The sequence below is a fragment of the Camelus dromedarius genome, chromosome 17 (genome assembly GCF_036321535.1).
Source record: "Camelus dromedarius isolate mCamDro1 chromosome 17, mCamDro1.pat, whole genome shotgun sequence".
In the NCBI taxonomy this organism is placed as follows: domain Eukaryota; kingdom Metazoa; phylum Chordata; class Mammalia; order Artiodactyla; family Camelidae; genus Camelus; species Camelus dromedarius.
The window spans coordinates 4,317,630-4,333,063 of record NC_087452.1 but is presented as its reverse complement, the minus strand read 5'-3'; the positions used below and the strand labels follow the sequence as shown (position 1 = coordinate 4,333,063).

The window sequence follows — 15,434 nt, the reverse complement described above, 5'->3', positions numbered from 1 at the left end:
CTGACACGACCCTGGTTCTCCTCCATCTTCAGATGTTAACGTTCAGAACAGCAGCCTGCAACAGACGAACAAATAAAATACACACCTCTTTCTGTTTTTGTTTTTAAAATTTTTTTGAGCTGTCTTATTAATGATTTGGCACATTTTTATTTAATTCTTTTTGTTTGTTTTTTTGGGGGGAGGAGGTAATTGGGTTTATTTATTTATTTATCTTTAATGGGGGTACTGGGGATTGAACCCAGGACCTCGTGCATGCTAAGCACGCGCTCTACCACCGAGCTATACCCTCCCCCACACATGTATTTACTATGTAAAAACTCAGACTGATACTTTATCAGACTATTTCCTTAACCTTTTGATGAATTCAGGGTTTGTTGTTTTTGTGAGAAATAAATTCTGTTACAGTTTTTTTTATTCTATTATAATTTGCCATCCCATAAATGGCTCCTTGCAGGAGAGTTTTTTCCTTCATAAATTTGATGGCATTCCTCTGTATTAATTGAGACCAAAAAATCTGAATCTGAAAATTGGCGAAGGTTGCGTGTCCCTTTTTCAGCGTCTTTACATATGGGAACAACTTCATGATGCAGTGCAGAGAATACAGTGTGGGAAGCAGAAAGCCTGGATTCTCACCGGGTCTGCCTCTAACCGTGGGCTCATGAGCAAATCACGTTGCCTGGTTTTCTTCATCTGTCAAATGAGGAACTTAACATTATCTCAGAAAGGCCCTTCCCACTCTATTATTTCAGGATGATTTTTGTCTCTAGATCCCAGCTATTCTAACAGGAGAGGAATTAGGAAATTCCCAGGTCAGTTTACACAGCAAAATGATTTAAATGGGTCAGTAAGGAAGGGCTGGATGAATAAATTGGGATCATATTTATGAGTACCTTAAACTGAAACAAATGAGCAGAGATTGAACAAAAGCCATTAAGTGCCTCTCTAAGGTCACTTCCAACAGAGCTCCTGTGTTTGAGGCATTCTAGGAAAGGCGTTTTCCTGGGCCCGCTCAAAGTGCAGCTTAATGTGTTTCTCTAGTGAGGCTTGTGTTTGAGAATGACTCAGCCTTCGTGGTGCATTCCCCAGCCCCCTGCGCCTGGCACATTATAGGTGCTCAGTGAAGGTTTGTTGAAATTAATTGTTGTTTAATGTAGAATTAGAAGATCAGGAAGAGATGTGTTTTTCTAACCAGTATTAAGTTTAGGAAGTTAAGTGTTTGCAGGCTGTGGGGCTTAAGACCATCTGGGCTTATGAACCGGCTCTCCTCCTTAGCAACGGCGGTCCTAGGCAAGTTACTTCTGTGTCTGTGCCTCCGTTTCCTCTTCTTTAAGGAGAATTATAAGTGTTCCTACCTCACAGGGCTGTTGTGAGGATGAAATGAGACAGTCCAAGTGTTGTATCTGGCACAATTCTTAGCAAAGATTTAGGGTTCTCTGAGGTAATTATTAAGGAGATGCAATATTTCCCCAGATATTCCAGTAGAAGTTTTTCTTGTCTTTTCATAAGGGACAACGTGAAACCCTAAAGGTAAACTGTAGAGCTCTGGCGCTTGATTTTGTAATTCAGCGTCTTTTCTGACCCACTTCCATGCTCCCAAATAATGATGCCTGGCAGATGAGGTAAGTTACTTTTGCATGATATTGGTTGTGTTTTTGTTCGAGACACATTGTACTTCGGCGTGTTGTGAAAAGTCTGCTCTTTGACTGTAACCGAGTTTAAAGCCAAGCTGAAGGTCTAGGAAAACCATGTTAGTGTCCTTCACACAGCGTCCACCCCAAGACTTCTGCCTGCTTGGAACACATGGAAGGTTGCGAAATTGATGGATGCGCCTGTCACAGTGCGCTCCTGTCACCCAGCTGGAAAGTTGAGACACTGTTACTTGTCCCTGAGCAGGGCTGTTGTTCATGCAAATGCTTTGTTCATTGGTTGTTTCATGGGTAATTGCATGGAGTAACAAAAAGCACCTCCTCAGCTTACAACTTGGCAGAAACAGTAGCTTATGTTTTCTAGAGACAAAATTAGAAGCAGGCTCCCTTGGACCCGTCTCTAAGTCAAAATAAAATAAACTGTCTAGGGAACCACTGTGCCTCCCAGTGACTGTGGTCCACGGAGTAACATTGTTTAGGTCAAGACGTCCCAGAGTAAGAGGACCGGGAGGAGGGAAGGAGGGGAAGGAAAATGTGTTTTGGGACAATTTGTTTTCATAGAGATGAAGAGGCAAACTGTTTTTTGTTCTAACTTTGTCCTTTCTATGTAGGGGGGCAAGGTTTATAGGACCCTAATCTCCCTCCTGCAATTATCAAAAGAGAGAAACTCAGTATACGTTGTTGAGAGGACGGGTTACAGCTTCAGCTGTATTTTATTTATAATGTTGAAGACTGCATCTTTTCTGAGGAGCTTAAGCCTTAGCAAAACCAAACCGTTGAGAAAGTAGCTTTATTTTTTTCCATTTTCACAGAAAAATGAATACTTGTTCTGTTCTTCTCTATAAAATCTGATCATTCAATTGGCCAGCGTTTACTAAACAATAACTACGCGTGAGGACTAAGGGAAAAACAGAATAATGAGACACTGTCCTTTGCTCCAGAGCTTGAAGCCCAACAGTGGAGACGTTTATCCAGATCATTATATCAGAGTGAAAGAGAGGTGCTGAGTGCTGTGGGAACACAGGGAGGGGAGGGGATTTTTAAGGTGGAGAATTCACGCAGTAGCCTCTGGACCACTGTGAGGCTCCCCGCTGCTGTGGGAAGGAGCCGGGAATGGTGATGAGCAGTGAGGAGGGCGACTGGAGGACGGGCCGCCTCAGGAAGCAGCGTGAACGGGGATGAGCAGACTAGACGGTGCGGAGGGTGTCTGCCCTGGGCGCCCTGTGTGGTGGGTCCTGCCGTAGGATTTGCTGAGGACAGGGATGCGGTCTGGGATCAGCAGCAGAAAATGAGACGAGGGAGTAAGTCAGGCTGTCAGGGAGGGCCTTGAATGCCAAGCAAAGACTTTTTCAGTGCTTCCCCTGGTTTTCCAACAGAGTGCCTGTGACAGAGGACAGCAGAGTCATAGCATTCTTGGGGGAAGAGAAGAGCGGGGAGTAGGTGAGCACAGGGGATGTTTAGGGCAGCAAAGCTGTCCTGTACGACACTGTGATGGTTGACGCGTGACACTACGCGTTTGTCAAAGCCACGGGATGTACAAGACTGAATTAGATCTAACGGCGGGCTGTGGGTTTTAGTTGACAATGTATCAATATTGATTCCTCAATTTTGCAGCATGTGTGCCACCCTAAGGCACATGTTAACAATAGGGGAAACGCAGGTTAATAATAGGAGAAACTGTGTGGTTCGGGGGTGGGAGGAAGGAGACGGGGAAGAGGGTATATGGGAACTTTGCACTTCCTGCTCAGTTTTTAAGTAAACCTAAAGCTGCTTTTAAAACTAAAGTCTATTCTTTAAAAAACAAACGAACAAAAAACTAGCATTCTTTCAAAATATGCTACAAGTATAACATTTTTTTAGGGTTTCACAGTATATCTTTAAAATCATATGAACTTTTCATTCTACTTATTGCCACATAACTGGCTATTTTAGCATTAAAATTGGCCCCAAAACTGCAGTGAGACAGATGACCCCTAGGGACATGATTCCTGAATTGAGAGGCATGGCGCTGGTTGGCAGGGGGTCACTGAAGTCATACGTTAAAAGTGGAACAGAACGAAGTTACACCAGTGGAAATGATGAGCAGCCCGTTTTTCTTGCAAGCCAGACGTTTTTTGCATCCTCGTTTTCATTTCCCAGTGCTTACACAGAAGCATGTAAGCCGCCTTTAGCTCAGTCGACCTTGTAGGCAGAAGGACTGCACAGTAGGCATCATGACAGGTAGATAAACCCACTTTTGTGGGCATCGCAGTTGAGACAAGAGAGTTCTACTTTGACTGGAAAGTCATTTATACTGAGAACAGTGGACAGAGACATAAAGTAAGCGTGCGGAGGAGATGGGCAAAGAAAATAGAGTGACCTGGATTAGGCGGGTTCAGATGAAATGGGGAACGGTAGACACAGTTTGATGGGTGCCCTGTCATTAGGAGCACAGGCATTTTCCTGGATGTCACCGAGACCCAGTGGGACCTTCGGGCTATCACCAGTGCACATTCCTCCTCCTGGTGTGCAGTGTTTATGCTGCAACACAGATAGCTTCAGGTTGTTTGGGTACTTACTCATGTAGATATTCAGACATGTGGACCCAAACGCTGCCTAATGAGTCCTCCTGGAGCCGCTAAAGCACATCCACAGCCCTGGTCTCCTTATTTGTGCTTTCAAGGCGCTTTGTTTTTCTGGTGAAGACCACAGCTGGAGTCTTTAACCTCATGCAAGAGTCAGCCTTTGAGAGTTACATTCTTTAGCTCTCTGCTTGCTGGGAAAACACAAGAGGCCCATTCCCAGACACCCTTAAGAGAGGCGTCCTTCTCTAGTGAGAGCGGGGCTGTTCGCAGGACGCGATGCAGGTCTGCTGTCCACGCGAAACTATTACAGGGTCCCCTACTGCAACATCCAGGTAGGGGGTGACCTCCGTCTGTTAGGCCAACAGCCTGGATGACGCTAAAAAGGTGGTTAGTCCTCATCTCTCATCTTCGTCGCCCCGGGGAGATCCCTGACCACAGGCTCTTTCCAGCCCCTTTCTCTGTGTCTCTAGGAGGTTGCTCTGTCCTCCAGGACTAACGTCCCACCTGTCCTCTTCTCCATTTCAGAAATTACCATGGTTGACACCGAGATGCCGTTCTGGCCCACCAGCTTCGGCATCAGCTCCGTGGACCTGTCCATGGTGGACGACCACTCCCACGCCTTTGACATCAAGCCCTTCACCACTGTTGATTTCTCCAGCATTTCCACTCCGCACTACGAAGACGTTCCATTCCCAAGAGCTGACCCGATGGTTGCGGATTATAAGTACGACCTGAAGCTCCAAGAGTACCAAAGTACGATGTCCATGTTCACCTTTCAGACCCCTGAGACTAGAGTTGGACTAACCTCGCATTAACACTGGGATAAATGCGCCAGAAACTAAAGCCTGTAGTGAAGGCGCTGACCATTGGCTTATTCATCCGTGTATCCCTGAAATAGCGGGCATTTATGACTTACCAAAGAGCAAGACAGTGTGTGAACACCGAGATCCTTCTCTCCTCCCCACCCCCCTCGCTTGTCTCCTCCCTCCCTCTTTCTTTCTCTTCCTTCTTTCCTTCCCGTGGGCACGTTCCAGCACGGCTACATTGCCAGGCATACCTCCAGCTAAGAGTCTATCCCCCAAACTTAGAATTCTTTTTGCCACTTGTAGGTAGATAAGTCGCAGTTTGTTACCTTACATAACTTATCACTAAATCACTGTTCCTGTGAGTCCATTTCTCCTAACTCTGCAGTTTCTGAACACCTGACACTGAAAACTATCTTTCAGCACAAATTTAAACGTTGACATTGTAGGCGATTGATAAATCTCCATGCCACTAACTCAGTTCACATCAAGCCATCAGACTCAAGAAAAACTAAAGCTGCGCTTTTCAAGATAAAATAAATTTCTGTGATGCTGTTTCCTTGATTCCTATCTCTTGCTGATACGCTGGTTTTCCAAAGCCACCACCATGCAGTTGGCAACCATTACTTGACAATAAGTAAGAACTTCCTGTCTTTCTATTTTTTTTTCTTTTTTAAGATGAATGATATACTTGGTTCTATTTACATGTGTGGTTTTCAGTCAGAGCCTAATATGGAAATTTGAGAGGCCTGATCCTGACCAGCAGAAAGAAGGTGCTTACTTTCCATAGGGTCTTTCTCTACCAGAGGTCATTTTACAGACCATCTCTTCTGACTCAGCACTGATGGAAACCTGGTCTCTTATTTTTCACAGACCTTCAGGCTGGGCTTACCATTGCCTTTTCCTACAGTGTTCCTGCCATGTTTCCTTTGCAAGGGTGGTGTAAAAATACTTTTAAAATGCAACATATAAGTAAAAATGTATCATTGCAGATCATGATGCATGCCAAGTACAGCACACGGCATAGCAGAGTCACCTTAATTATCTCAAGGACCGTATGGTGCCTGTTAGGACTTTAGTATTATGGGGTCGTGGAGGGTCATAGAACCACAAACTCAGTTCCCATCCCCGTTTGTTTTCACAGGTGAGGCTCAGAGGTTTTGTGACTCGCCTGTGATCACAAAGCCTACTTTTTCCGGTGGCTTTTTTCCCCCGTTCCTGAGTGCCGCTACCCTTGAATGACAAAGTGCGGCAGCGACGTGTGCTAGAGAGACGTGCCCTGTGGCCCGCTGAGCCTTGTCTTTCTGGTGTTAATCATCCGCTCCCGTTTTCCTGTACACAGGTGCCATCAAAGTGGAGCCCGTCTCCCCACCTTACTATGCTGAGAAGACTCAGCTGTACAACAGGCCTCACGAGGAGCCCTGCAGCTCCCTCATGGCCATCGAGTGCCGCGTCTGCGGGGACAAGGCTTCCGGCTTCCACTACGGCGTTCACGCCTGCGAAGGCTGCAAGGTAGAAGACAAGTTCTTTCCTTAAAATGAGTTGCTGGAAAGTACCTACTATTTCATTTCTATTCTATTCTATTTTTTATTTTATTTTATTTTCTCCTCAACATATTATTATGAACACTTTCAAACATACAGTAAAATTGAAAGAAAAGTCCCCTGTTCAGGGTGTCATGGCAAGACAGTGATGAGCTGATCCCAACCAGAACCCAAATTTCCTGAATCTCCTAGTTTGTTTGTTTTTTTTTTTTTTCTCACTATACTGTGCAGTATTCTGTATATATAAGACTTGACAGATCAGATGGCTGGATGGCTGGATAGATAGATAGATGGATGAATGGATGGGTGGATGGATGGATAGACAGACAGACAGACAGACAAATAGATAGATAGTCAGTCAGTCTTCATTTGAGCCTTAGAACAGTCCTATAAGGTCGAGCGTATTTATAGCCACTTTATAGGTGTTGAAATCATGAGCCAGTGGGACTTGCCCACGGGCGTCTGCCAAGGTGGCAGAGCCAGGACCAGAATGCATATCTTACGACTCCTAAACCAGCGCTATGTGTTCTCTTATTCCAGCGTCAGGGTGAGCCATGTGTTACAGGCAGGCGAAGAGATGTGAGATTTTGGAAAGGAGATACTATTTCTTCTCACCTCCTTTCTTTGTGAAAAGATATCCTTTGGAAAGTTCACTTGGTAATATTCTGCCCAGTTATTAAGAAAATGTTAGTCCACTTATATTTTAAAATGCTGGCTTTTAAAAGAATTAATTCTAACATGCTTGGTGAATAAGATAGTAATTGAATAGTACTCATTCTGTACTCCAGGGCTCAGCATAAATTGTTCATAAATGTTAACTTTATAAAATAAATGCTGCTTATGTAAGATCAGATTCAACCCTCAGATGGGCTTTTTGTTCAGAATAAGAATCTATGACAGCAGTTACATAGGCATTGAAACATCAGGGCTCCTTACTGAATGGTGGACCGAAAAAAGGAAATTAGTGTTTATTGACTCGGCACCGAATATTGCAGAGGATGCTTCTACATGTATCATTTTTAACCACATTCTGCCTATGTCTTCACCACCGTAAAATGATGGTGTTGAATTAGATGATCTTTAAAATCTTTTCAATCCAAAAGCTTATTCCTTTAAAGGCAACTCAGTAAAGTGAAAGAGACAAGCTAGCGGTCACATAGGCCACTTGCCCGAGGTCCCTGCTGATCACATGACAGTGAAGCTCTCAGTCACCTCGCATGTAAAACTGACTTCATTGGATTAGCTCCCCAGGGGCTTCTCATTTCCCTCTAAGGTCTGAAATTCCAAAATGACTCTGAAGTACTTCTGGCAAGAGATGTGCTTTCATTTAAAACAGTAAAGCTCCTTCATTCTATGACTGAAACCAAACTAAAATATCTGCGGCCTGACTTGAAATCATTACGTTCTCAAGGCATAGTCAGAACATGTCATTTTATTGAATTAGATTTATACAGTTTTTGACTGAATGAATTGTTGCCAAATTCTGAGAAATACCTGAAGAAATCATTCAGTTTTGCTCATCTTGCTAATTTATGTTGATGAATAAATAAAAACAGTATGGTTGGTTAAGTTTCCACAATAAATCATTGGTTTTTGTGGGCTGGTAAAGCACTTGGAAACTAAAAGTTTTAAGCAAACAGTTACACCTTGATTCTGTTTGCCAGGTATTTGTGGAGAGTTAACACTTCTGAAATGGTTAGAAGTTGAAAGACAAATATTGTCAGTAGTTGGTTATAGTGTTAAAGCTAAGCTCTGAGGGCCTAAAAACTTAGAAGATAAAAGCACGCGAAGAAGAAAAGTAGCAGAAAGAAGAGAGAAAACAGAGGAGAAAAACCCAAGTGCCCTCGAGGTACAAACAGAAAGGTTCTAAGGCAGAGACGGAGAATAAACCCTTAATAACGCCTGGCAAACCCGGAGGAGTCCTTCACGATCAACAAATAAGCAAAAGCAGTGGAGGAAAACTAAGCCTTGTGTACTGACCTGCAGTAACATGCAAACCATTCAAAATACGGATCACAGACTTCCTAGACTGAAATGCAAAGACGGTTATGCTAACCTTGGAAGGGAGCATAGCCATCTGCTCATTTTATAGATAAGAATAAAAAAAAAAACTTTCTTGAATGTATCATGTCTTCATTAACAACTGAAAATATACTTGGTGTTTACTAAACTTATTTACTACATTAAAACTTCCTTTCTATTTTTAGTAAAAAAAAATAAAATAAATAAGAATAAGAAAAATGTTAGAGGAATAATATAAAATTTGGCCTCTCTACGTTTAAGTCAGTTTTTCTCAAAGTGTGGTCTGGGGACCTCTGGGCGTCCCTCAGACCCTTTTGAGACACCCATGAGGCTGACACTACTTTCATTATAATACTAAGCTGTTGTTTGCCTTCTTCACTCTCCTCCTCTCCGGAGTGTGAATGGAGCGTTGCAGAAGCTGCACGATGTGGAATGTCGCTGCAGCCCTCATGCCTGCTGGCGTGCTGCCCGTGTGTTCTTGTACCTCCCAGCGTCTCAGGTTTTATTTCTATCAATAGACACAGCCCATATAACAAAAGCTCTTTGGAAACCTCAACACTTTTTAAGAGAGTAAAGGAGTGCTGACACCAGAAAGTTTGAGAACCACTATTATAAGGCATAAGGCTGAAGAAATACTCATTCTTTGCCACTTTGGAGCTAAAGGAAACTGCTGCCAGGCTCTGAATGCAGCTGAGTTAGACCAGTGGCTGCCAGTGCACGAAGACGCCACCTCAGCTCGTCAGCAGGACTCGTGAAGATGAAGTTCACGCACGTGTCTGACTCACCTGTGTGCATTTTCTGGAAGGTGCTTTAGCAACGTAACATTTGTCATTTCAGTAGAATGTGGGATAGACCCATAATTAAAATACAGTTGACCTCAAACCTGCAAACTGATTTATGGATTAAAAAAAAATAGTTATGCTGCTTAAGAAAGCTGCCAGTGGGTCGTCTTCCACAGTTGTGCAGTGCCAGTGGAACAGGTTTACATTAGTGATCCTTGCCAAAATTCAGACAAACTAAAAGACTGGGTTTGGATAAAAGGGAAATAGTGATGGATTCTTGGGTTATTAATATTGCAGACTTAGGTAAAAATCACCTGTGGCTACTGGAGAATTAATATACTTTAGATCTTGCAGAGCTGTCATTTATTGCTCACAAATTGGACACTTATTTTTTCCCCTAGTAGGTTTCATCGTATTTTTGTATCTGTAGTGAAAGATCATTTTAGAACCATGGACTTAGCTAAAGGTGTAAGGGAACACACTCTGCCGTATGATACACTGTGATCTATTTTTGTAGGACCCTACCTCAGGGAGAGTTTTTAGTACATTCCCACCTGCCAGTGGTAGCTCGTTGACGCAGCTTCTCTGGGCTGCCCCACTTCATGATAAAGCCTAATGCAGGTCTGACACACGGTGTTTAATCTCATTGTAAAATTAACAATAGCATCCTTAGGTTTTATTGCACCTGAAGTTTTGTTACTAGTAAAGCAATGAAGGAGAAGTTGGAGAAAATTTTTTGAAAAACAGGCATCACGTTCTCACAAGCAGATATGAAAACTTCAGAGTAAAAAAATACAAATGCTGGAGAGGGTGTGGAGAAAAGGGAACCCTCCCACACTGCTGGTGGGAATGTAGTTTGGTGCAGCCATTATGGAAAACAGTATGGAGATTCCTCAAAAAACTAAAAATATACTTACATATTATCCAGCAGTCCCACTCCTGGCCATGTATCTGGAGGGAACTCTATTTCAAAAAGACACATGCCCCAGTGTTTATTGCAGCACTATTTACAATAGCCAAGACGTGGAAATAACCTAAATGTCCATCAACAGATGACTGGATAAAGAAGTTGTGGTATATTTATACAATAGAGTATTACTCAGCCATAAAAAAGAATAAAATAATGCCATTTGCAGCAACATGGATGGACCTGGAGATTGTCATTCTAAGTGAAGTAAGCCAGAAAGAGAAAGAAAAATACCATATGAGATCACTCATATGTGGAATCTAAAAAAAAAAAAGACAAAGAACTTATTTAAAAAGCAGAAACACTCACTTACTTACAAAACAGAAACAGACTCACAAACATAGAAAACAAACTTACGGTTACTAGGGGGAAAGGGGTAGGGAGTTCAAGATTTGCAGATACTGTGGGGAGGGAAATAGCTCAGTGGTAGAGTGCGTACTTAGCATACATGAGTCTAGGTTCAATCCCCAGTACCTCCATTAAAAAAAATTAAATAAAAAACTTTTTTTAAAGAAATATTTGCAGTACTAACTACTATATATAAAATAGATCATACAACAAGTTTCTTCTGTAGAGCACAGGGAACTATATTCAATATCTTGTAGTAACCTATAATGAAAAAGAATATGTAAGTGAATATATGTATGTACATGAATGACTGAAACATGCTGTACACCAGAAATTGACACAACATTGTGAACTGACTATACTTCAATAAGGAAGGAAGGAAGGAAAGAGAGGAAAGAAAAGAAGAGGAAAGAAAGAATAAGAGAGAAAGATACACATACACAAAACAGTTTTCTGAAATGGTGACTGGTGCACCTCCGTCACACCAGTTCATAGACTTCACGGTAACCAGAAGAGTAAGCTATTGAAATTGAGCATCGTTTTATGGAAGCTGACATAATAAAGGAGAGAGTTGTTAAGGAGTGTTTCTTTACCGGTACTATGAAGAAACCTTGGAGAAACCTACTTTATTCTTCAAATCAATAAATAATTTTACAGAAAGACACTCAGTAAGAGCCTCCAGTCTTCCTCTCTGGATTTCTTGAAAGAGTCAAATGACAAGAAAACAGTTTGTTATTATGAACTTAGTCTTTTTTTAAAGAAAAAGTAAAAGCAAGTTCCAAGCTTGTGCTGGAGTCTGTAGGCATTCAGTTCAAGGTTTTATGTACATAGTCAGTACATAAGTGATATTCACAATGATTATCCTTTACCATTGGGAGACCCTGAATCATCACACACACAAAAAAAAATGTGATACTTTGAAAGACATGGTATGAGTCAAAACAAAAAATTGTATTTTAAGGGTTAAACTTAAAAAAAAGACCATAATTCTATTAAAAAGCCTTCCTCTCCAGCCATGCCAGGTAAGTGAGCACTCTGCCCCACTTTTAGCTAGCCAAGCAGCGTTTTCAACCATTAACACCAGGTTTTTAAAAGTGAAAATTAGAGAAGCAGTCAAGGACTATTAAAAAATACATACGATCAAATGGCAGAAAGTTTTTTAAATTGCTCACCAATATTTATCAGTGAGAACAGTTCTGTACAGTAGCCTTCTGTGACTCAGTGAAAAAAAAAAATGTCTTTTTAATATTCAAAACTCCTTAGAACCCTTTAAGAGTTAAAGAGACTTCGCTTTCCAGCAGATCCCACACAGGTCACATCCTCTGCGATACTGCTGATTCGACAAGAGGTGGGGTAAACTCTCCAGAACTACAGTAACAAAACAAACAAACAAAACAATCCTAGGTCTTACGCTGCAGGCATGTTTGGAAGGGCAGGGTTCCCTTAGGAGAGATGCCCGTGGGAACGCTGAGGTGTAGCACTGCCCCAAAGCTAGATGCCTGCGGCAGGAGGCAGAGCCGAGTCTGGGGCTTCCAGGTGGAGCCAGGATTCCCAAGGGAGTCTGAAACAGAAGCCAGCGGCACCCCTGGCTTCCAACAGAAGGGTCTGCAGATTCTCTTTGGAGGAAATCATTCCCAGTTTAGACCCTGTAGGATTCTCACAGTTTAAGGTCAAGAAATGAGTTCAAAAAAAATATCAGCAAGTGCATAAGTAGGCAGTCAGCTTGATGATACTCATCAGAAATGAATACACAGTAACAAGGGCAGAAAGCAGACTTAGGCCTCTCCACCCCCCCCCCCCAAGGGGAGCGGGTGCCGGGCTGCCTGATACCGAGGTACAGCGGCTGCCTATGAAGTGTTTAAAGATCGAGGGCAGAATCACAGTGAATGAGCAACAGCAGACTGTCAGGAATGAGCAGCTCTGAAAATAAACCAGATGGAACTTATAAAAGTGAAAAAAATACGATCGTTGAAATAAAAAAAAAAACAAAACAAAACAAGATGGGGGTTTGCTTTTACAAAGATGCTGTCAGTTACTGTGATGAATTTTCTTTATATCCTAATATATTTTTCATTGTTCGAGAGAAAATTTTCAATGGACTGATTAAAAATAGATTTAAAAGTTGGGCAAAATTTTTTTAAAAAGAAGTAAAACATCACTGAAAGGGCTGAATAGCGTACTAGACAGAGCAGAAGAAAGGCTACCGAACTGAAAAATATACACAAAGAAATTAGTGAGGATGAGACAATGTCGTAAAGAATGTGGCCTACCCAGAATTGGCTAGAATTTGAAACCTCTTTCAGTTCCTGAAGGATTCGTAGGATCTTTGAATATTAAAAAGATATGTCTTCTTTAGTAATGAGAAGAGTAAAGTACAGAACTTTGGTGAGAAATGTTTGCTTTTACTTACTTTTGCCATTGTAATTATATATTTTTTTGTGACCTTATTTGGCTGTTTTTCTGACGTTTGCCTTTGCTGTCAATGTTAGTTAATTAGTGGCAAAAAGACGGAAAATATAAAAGGGAAGTTTAGGAGAATCTGAAACTATAAAACTGTATTTTCTTAAAGGTCAAGGAAATGATAAACACAAAATAGGGGATAATGATTATGTTGTCAAGCGGCCCCAGGGGCAGGAGCTGGGTGAGGGAAGAATACAGAAACGCGTGCACGTGGCTGGTTGTGATTTTAAATCTTGGCTTGGACAGTGGGCTCATTTGTTTATCTTACGTTTTATAGTTACATGCAATTCCTACACGTGTGTAATGATTACATTTAATAAGAGAGCAAAAACACTGAGAGGAAAAGAGTGTGCCAGTGGCCTTATAATACGTCTGTCATAGTATAGAATCACACGCTATCAGAGATGGCCCAGAAAGGAGGTCAAGGGACACACGTATTCATTCAGTGGCTTTTACTGGAGCGCTCTCGTTGGTGTTTGGGTTACATCCGGGGCGTAAGAGACCACCCCTGCCCCTGTGGGGCTCACAGTTTTAGTTGGGCAGTGGGGGAGGGGCAGAAAATAAGCACAGATTTAATAAGTAAATTGTGTGGTATGTTAGGAAGTCATAAGTGCTTTTGGGGAAAAAAACTAGAGCAGAGTAAAGGGGTGAAAGAATTGTAGAGGAGAGGCAGGCTGGGGCCAGGCCTCGGGATTAAATAGGGTGGATAAGCCTCGTTGAGAAGCTGAGGTGTTAGCTCAGCTTGAAGGCAAAGGAGGAAATGGGCGATTGTATACATAGAAAGAGAGCTTTGCACGACAAAGGGGGAGAGAGAGATGCTGAGAGTGACTTCAAGGATGGCGTTGTATCAGTGAGGCGGGGGTGGGGGGGGTGGGGGGGGGTGGGGGGGTGGGGGGGTGGGAAGCCACGGGGAAGTAAGCATGTAGGGCTCAGCGTTGGATGTGCCGGCTTAGAGGTGGATGTTAGGTTGCCAAGTGAAGACGTCAGAGGAGCAGTTGAACATACTTGCCTAGAGGTCAAGGAAGCAATCTGGAGAAAGTCAAAATGCATGTCTGTGGTAGCATCAATACTAATCCAGTGGTTTTTTGTACCAAACAGGGCCCGATAAATCTGAAAGGATTAAGAAGTGAGTTTCATGGAAATGAACACAATAGAAATGAGTAGGAATACTCTGAACAAAAAAAAACAACCTAAAAATGGAGTTAGAAAACATTTCTGGTTAGAATTTTGGGGGAGTCCTTCAAAAATATATAAACGTAGCAGAATTCAATCATCGTCAAATTGATGTATTTGCCAATTTGAGATGACAATCAATTTTATGAGGATTCTGAGGATTTATACATTACTTCTCATGTTATTTTCTATTATCTTTTTTGTTTGTGGGCTCCAACGATAATGGAGCACACTTTCAAACGCGTAAGTAAATGAAGCCAATTGTGTAGGAAATTATGCAACATAGAGAATTCCAAAAAAATTATCCACATGTGGATTTTTATTGGCCCTGCTCATGTTTTAGGATGAAATGATTATAACTTTGCCAAACTGCTTAGCACAATTGTAAAGGCTGGGGCATGCTGCTGGAATGATTTACAGAGAAACTGAACTGATTACATGGTGTTTTATTTGCATTACATTAAATCCAGAGCACTTCTTAGAGCTTGCTGAAATCCAGCTGTGGAGCCAAGATACATTGAATGACATCAGTTGCATGTGGTCACTGTCTAAGAGCTAAAAAAGGACGCTGGAAGGCCTCTGCTTCTTTATTTTATTAGCAGAGAAAACTGAGAGAGGTTATGTGCCTAAAGTCACCAGGGACAGAACTGGGTCGAGAACCTACCTTGTCTGACACCCACGCCCATGTGCCTGAAGCCATACACCGCTGATTCCATTGTCACAAACACTTAAAATGTGCTTCATTTTTTTTTTTCCATATCTCTTTGCAGGGTTTCTTCCGGAGAACAATTAGATTGAAGCTTATTTATGATAGGTGTGATCTGAACTGTCGGATCCACAAAAAAAGTAGAAATAAATGCCAGTACTGTCGGTTTCAGAAATGCCTTGCTGTGGGGATGTCTCACAATGGTAAGTGACGTGTGGTGCCATGTCCTTAATTATTTTCATGATTGCTGCCAGATCTGTAGACACCAGGGCCATTGCTGAAAAGGTGTACGGTGTTTCCACAGATTGCCCGGTTTCAGAATCTTGCCTGCCGATAAAACCATTTCGCAAGTTAGGTCAGGGCTTTTCAGCTTTAAATGCAAATCCTTCTCATTAATAGCATTAAAAGCAAAAGTGTAC

The 15,434-nt window shown here is 42.1% G+C and overlaps 1 protein-coding gene across 3 annotated transcripts in view; it reads left to right on the top strand.

Annotated features, from left to right (window-relative positions):
- Positions 1-15,434, top strand: part of PPARG (peroxisome proliferator activated receptor gamma) — a 117,165-nt gene that overhangs the window by 68,480 nt on the left and 33,251 nt on the right. For all 3 annotated transcript variants that reach the window (XM_064496247.1, XM_010984921.3, XM_010984920.3), the window contains 3 exons: positions 4,736-4,963; positions 6,356-6,525; positions 15,080-15,218. In XM_064496247.1, coding sequence (XP_064352317.1) covers positions 4,744-4,963; positions 6,356-6,525; positions 15,080-15,218 — 529 coding nt within the window. In that variant the 5' untranslated portion in view covers positions 4,736-4,743. The remainder of the gene's footprint in view (positions 1-4,735; positions 4,964-6,355; positions 6,526-15,079; positions 15,219-15,434) is intronic.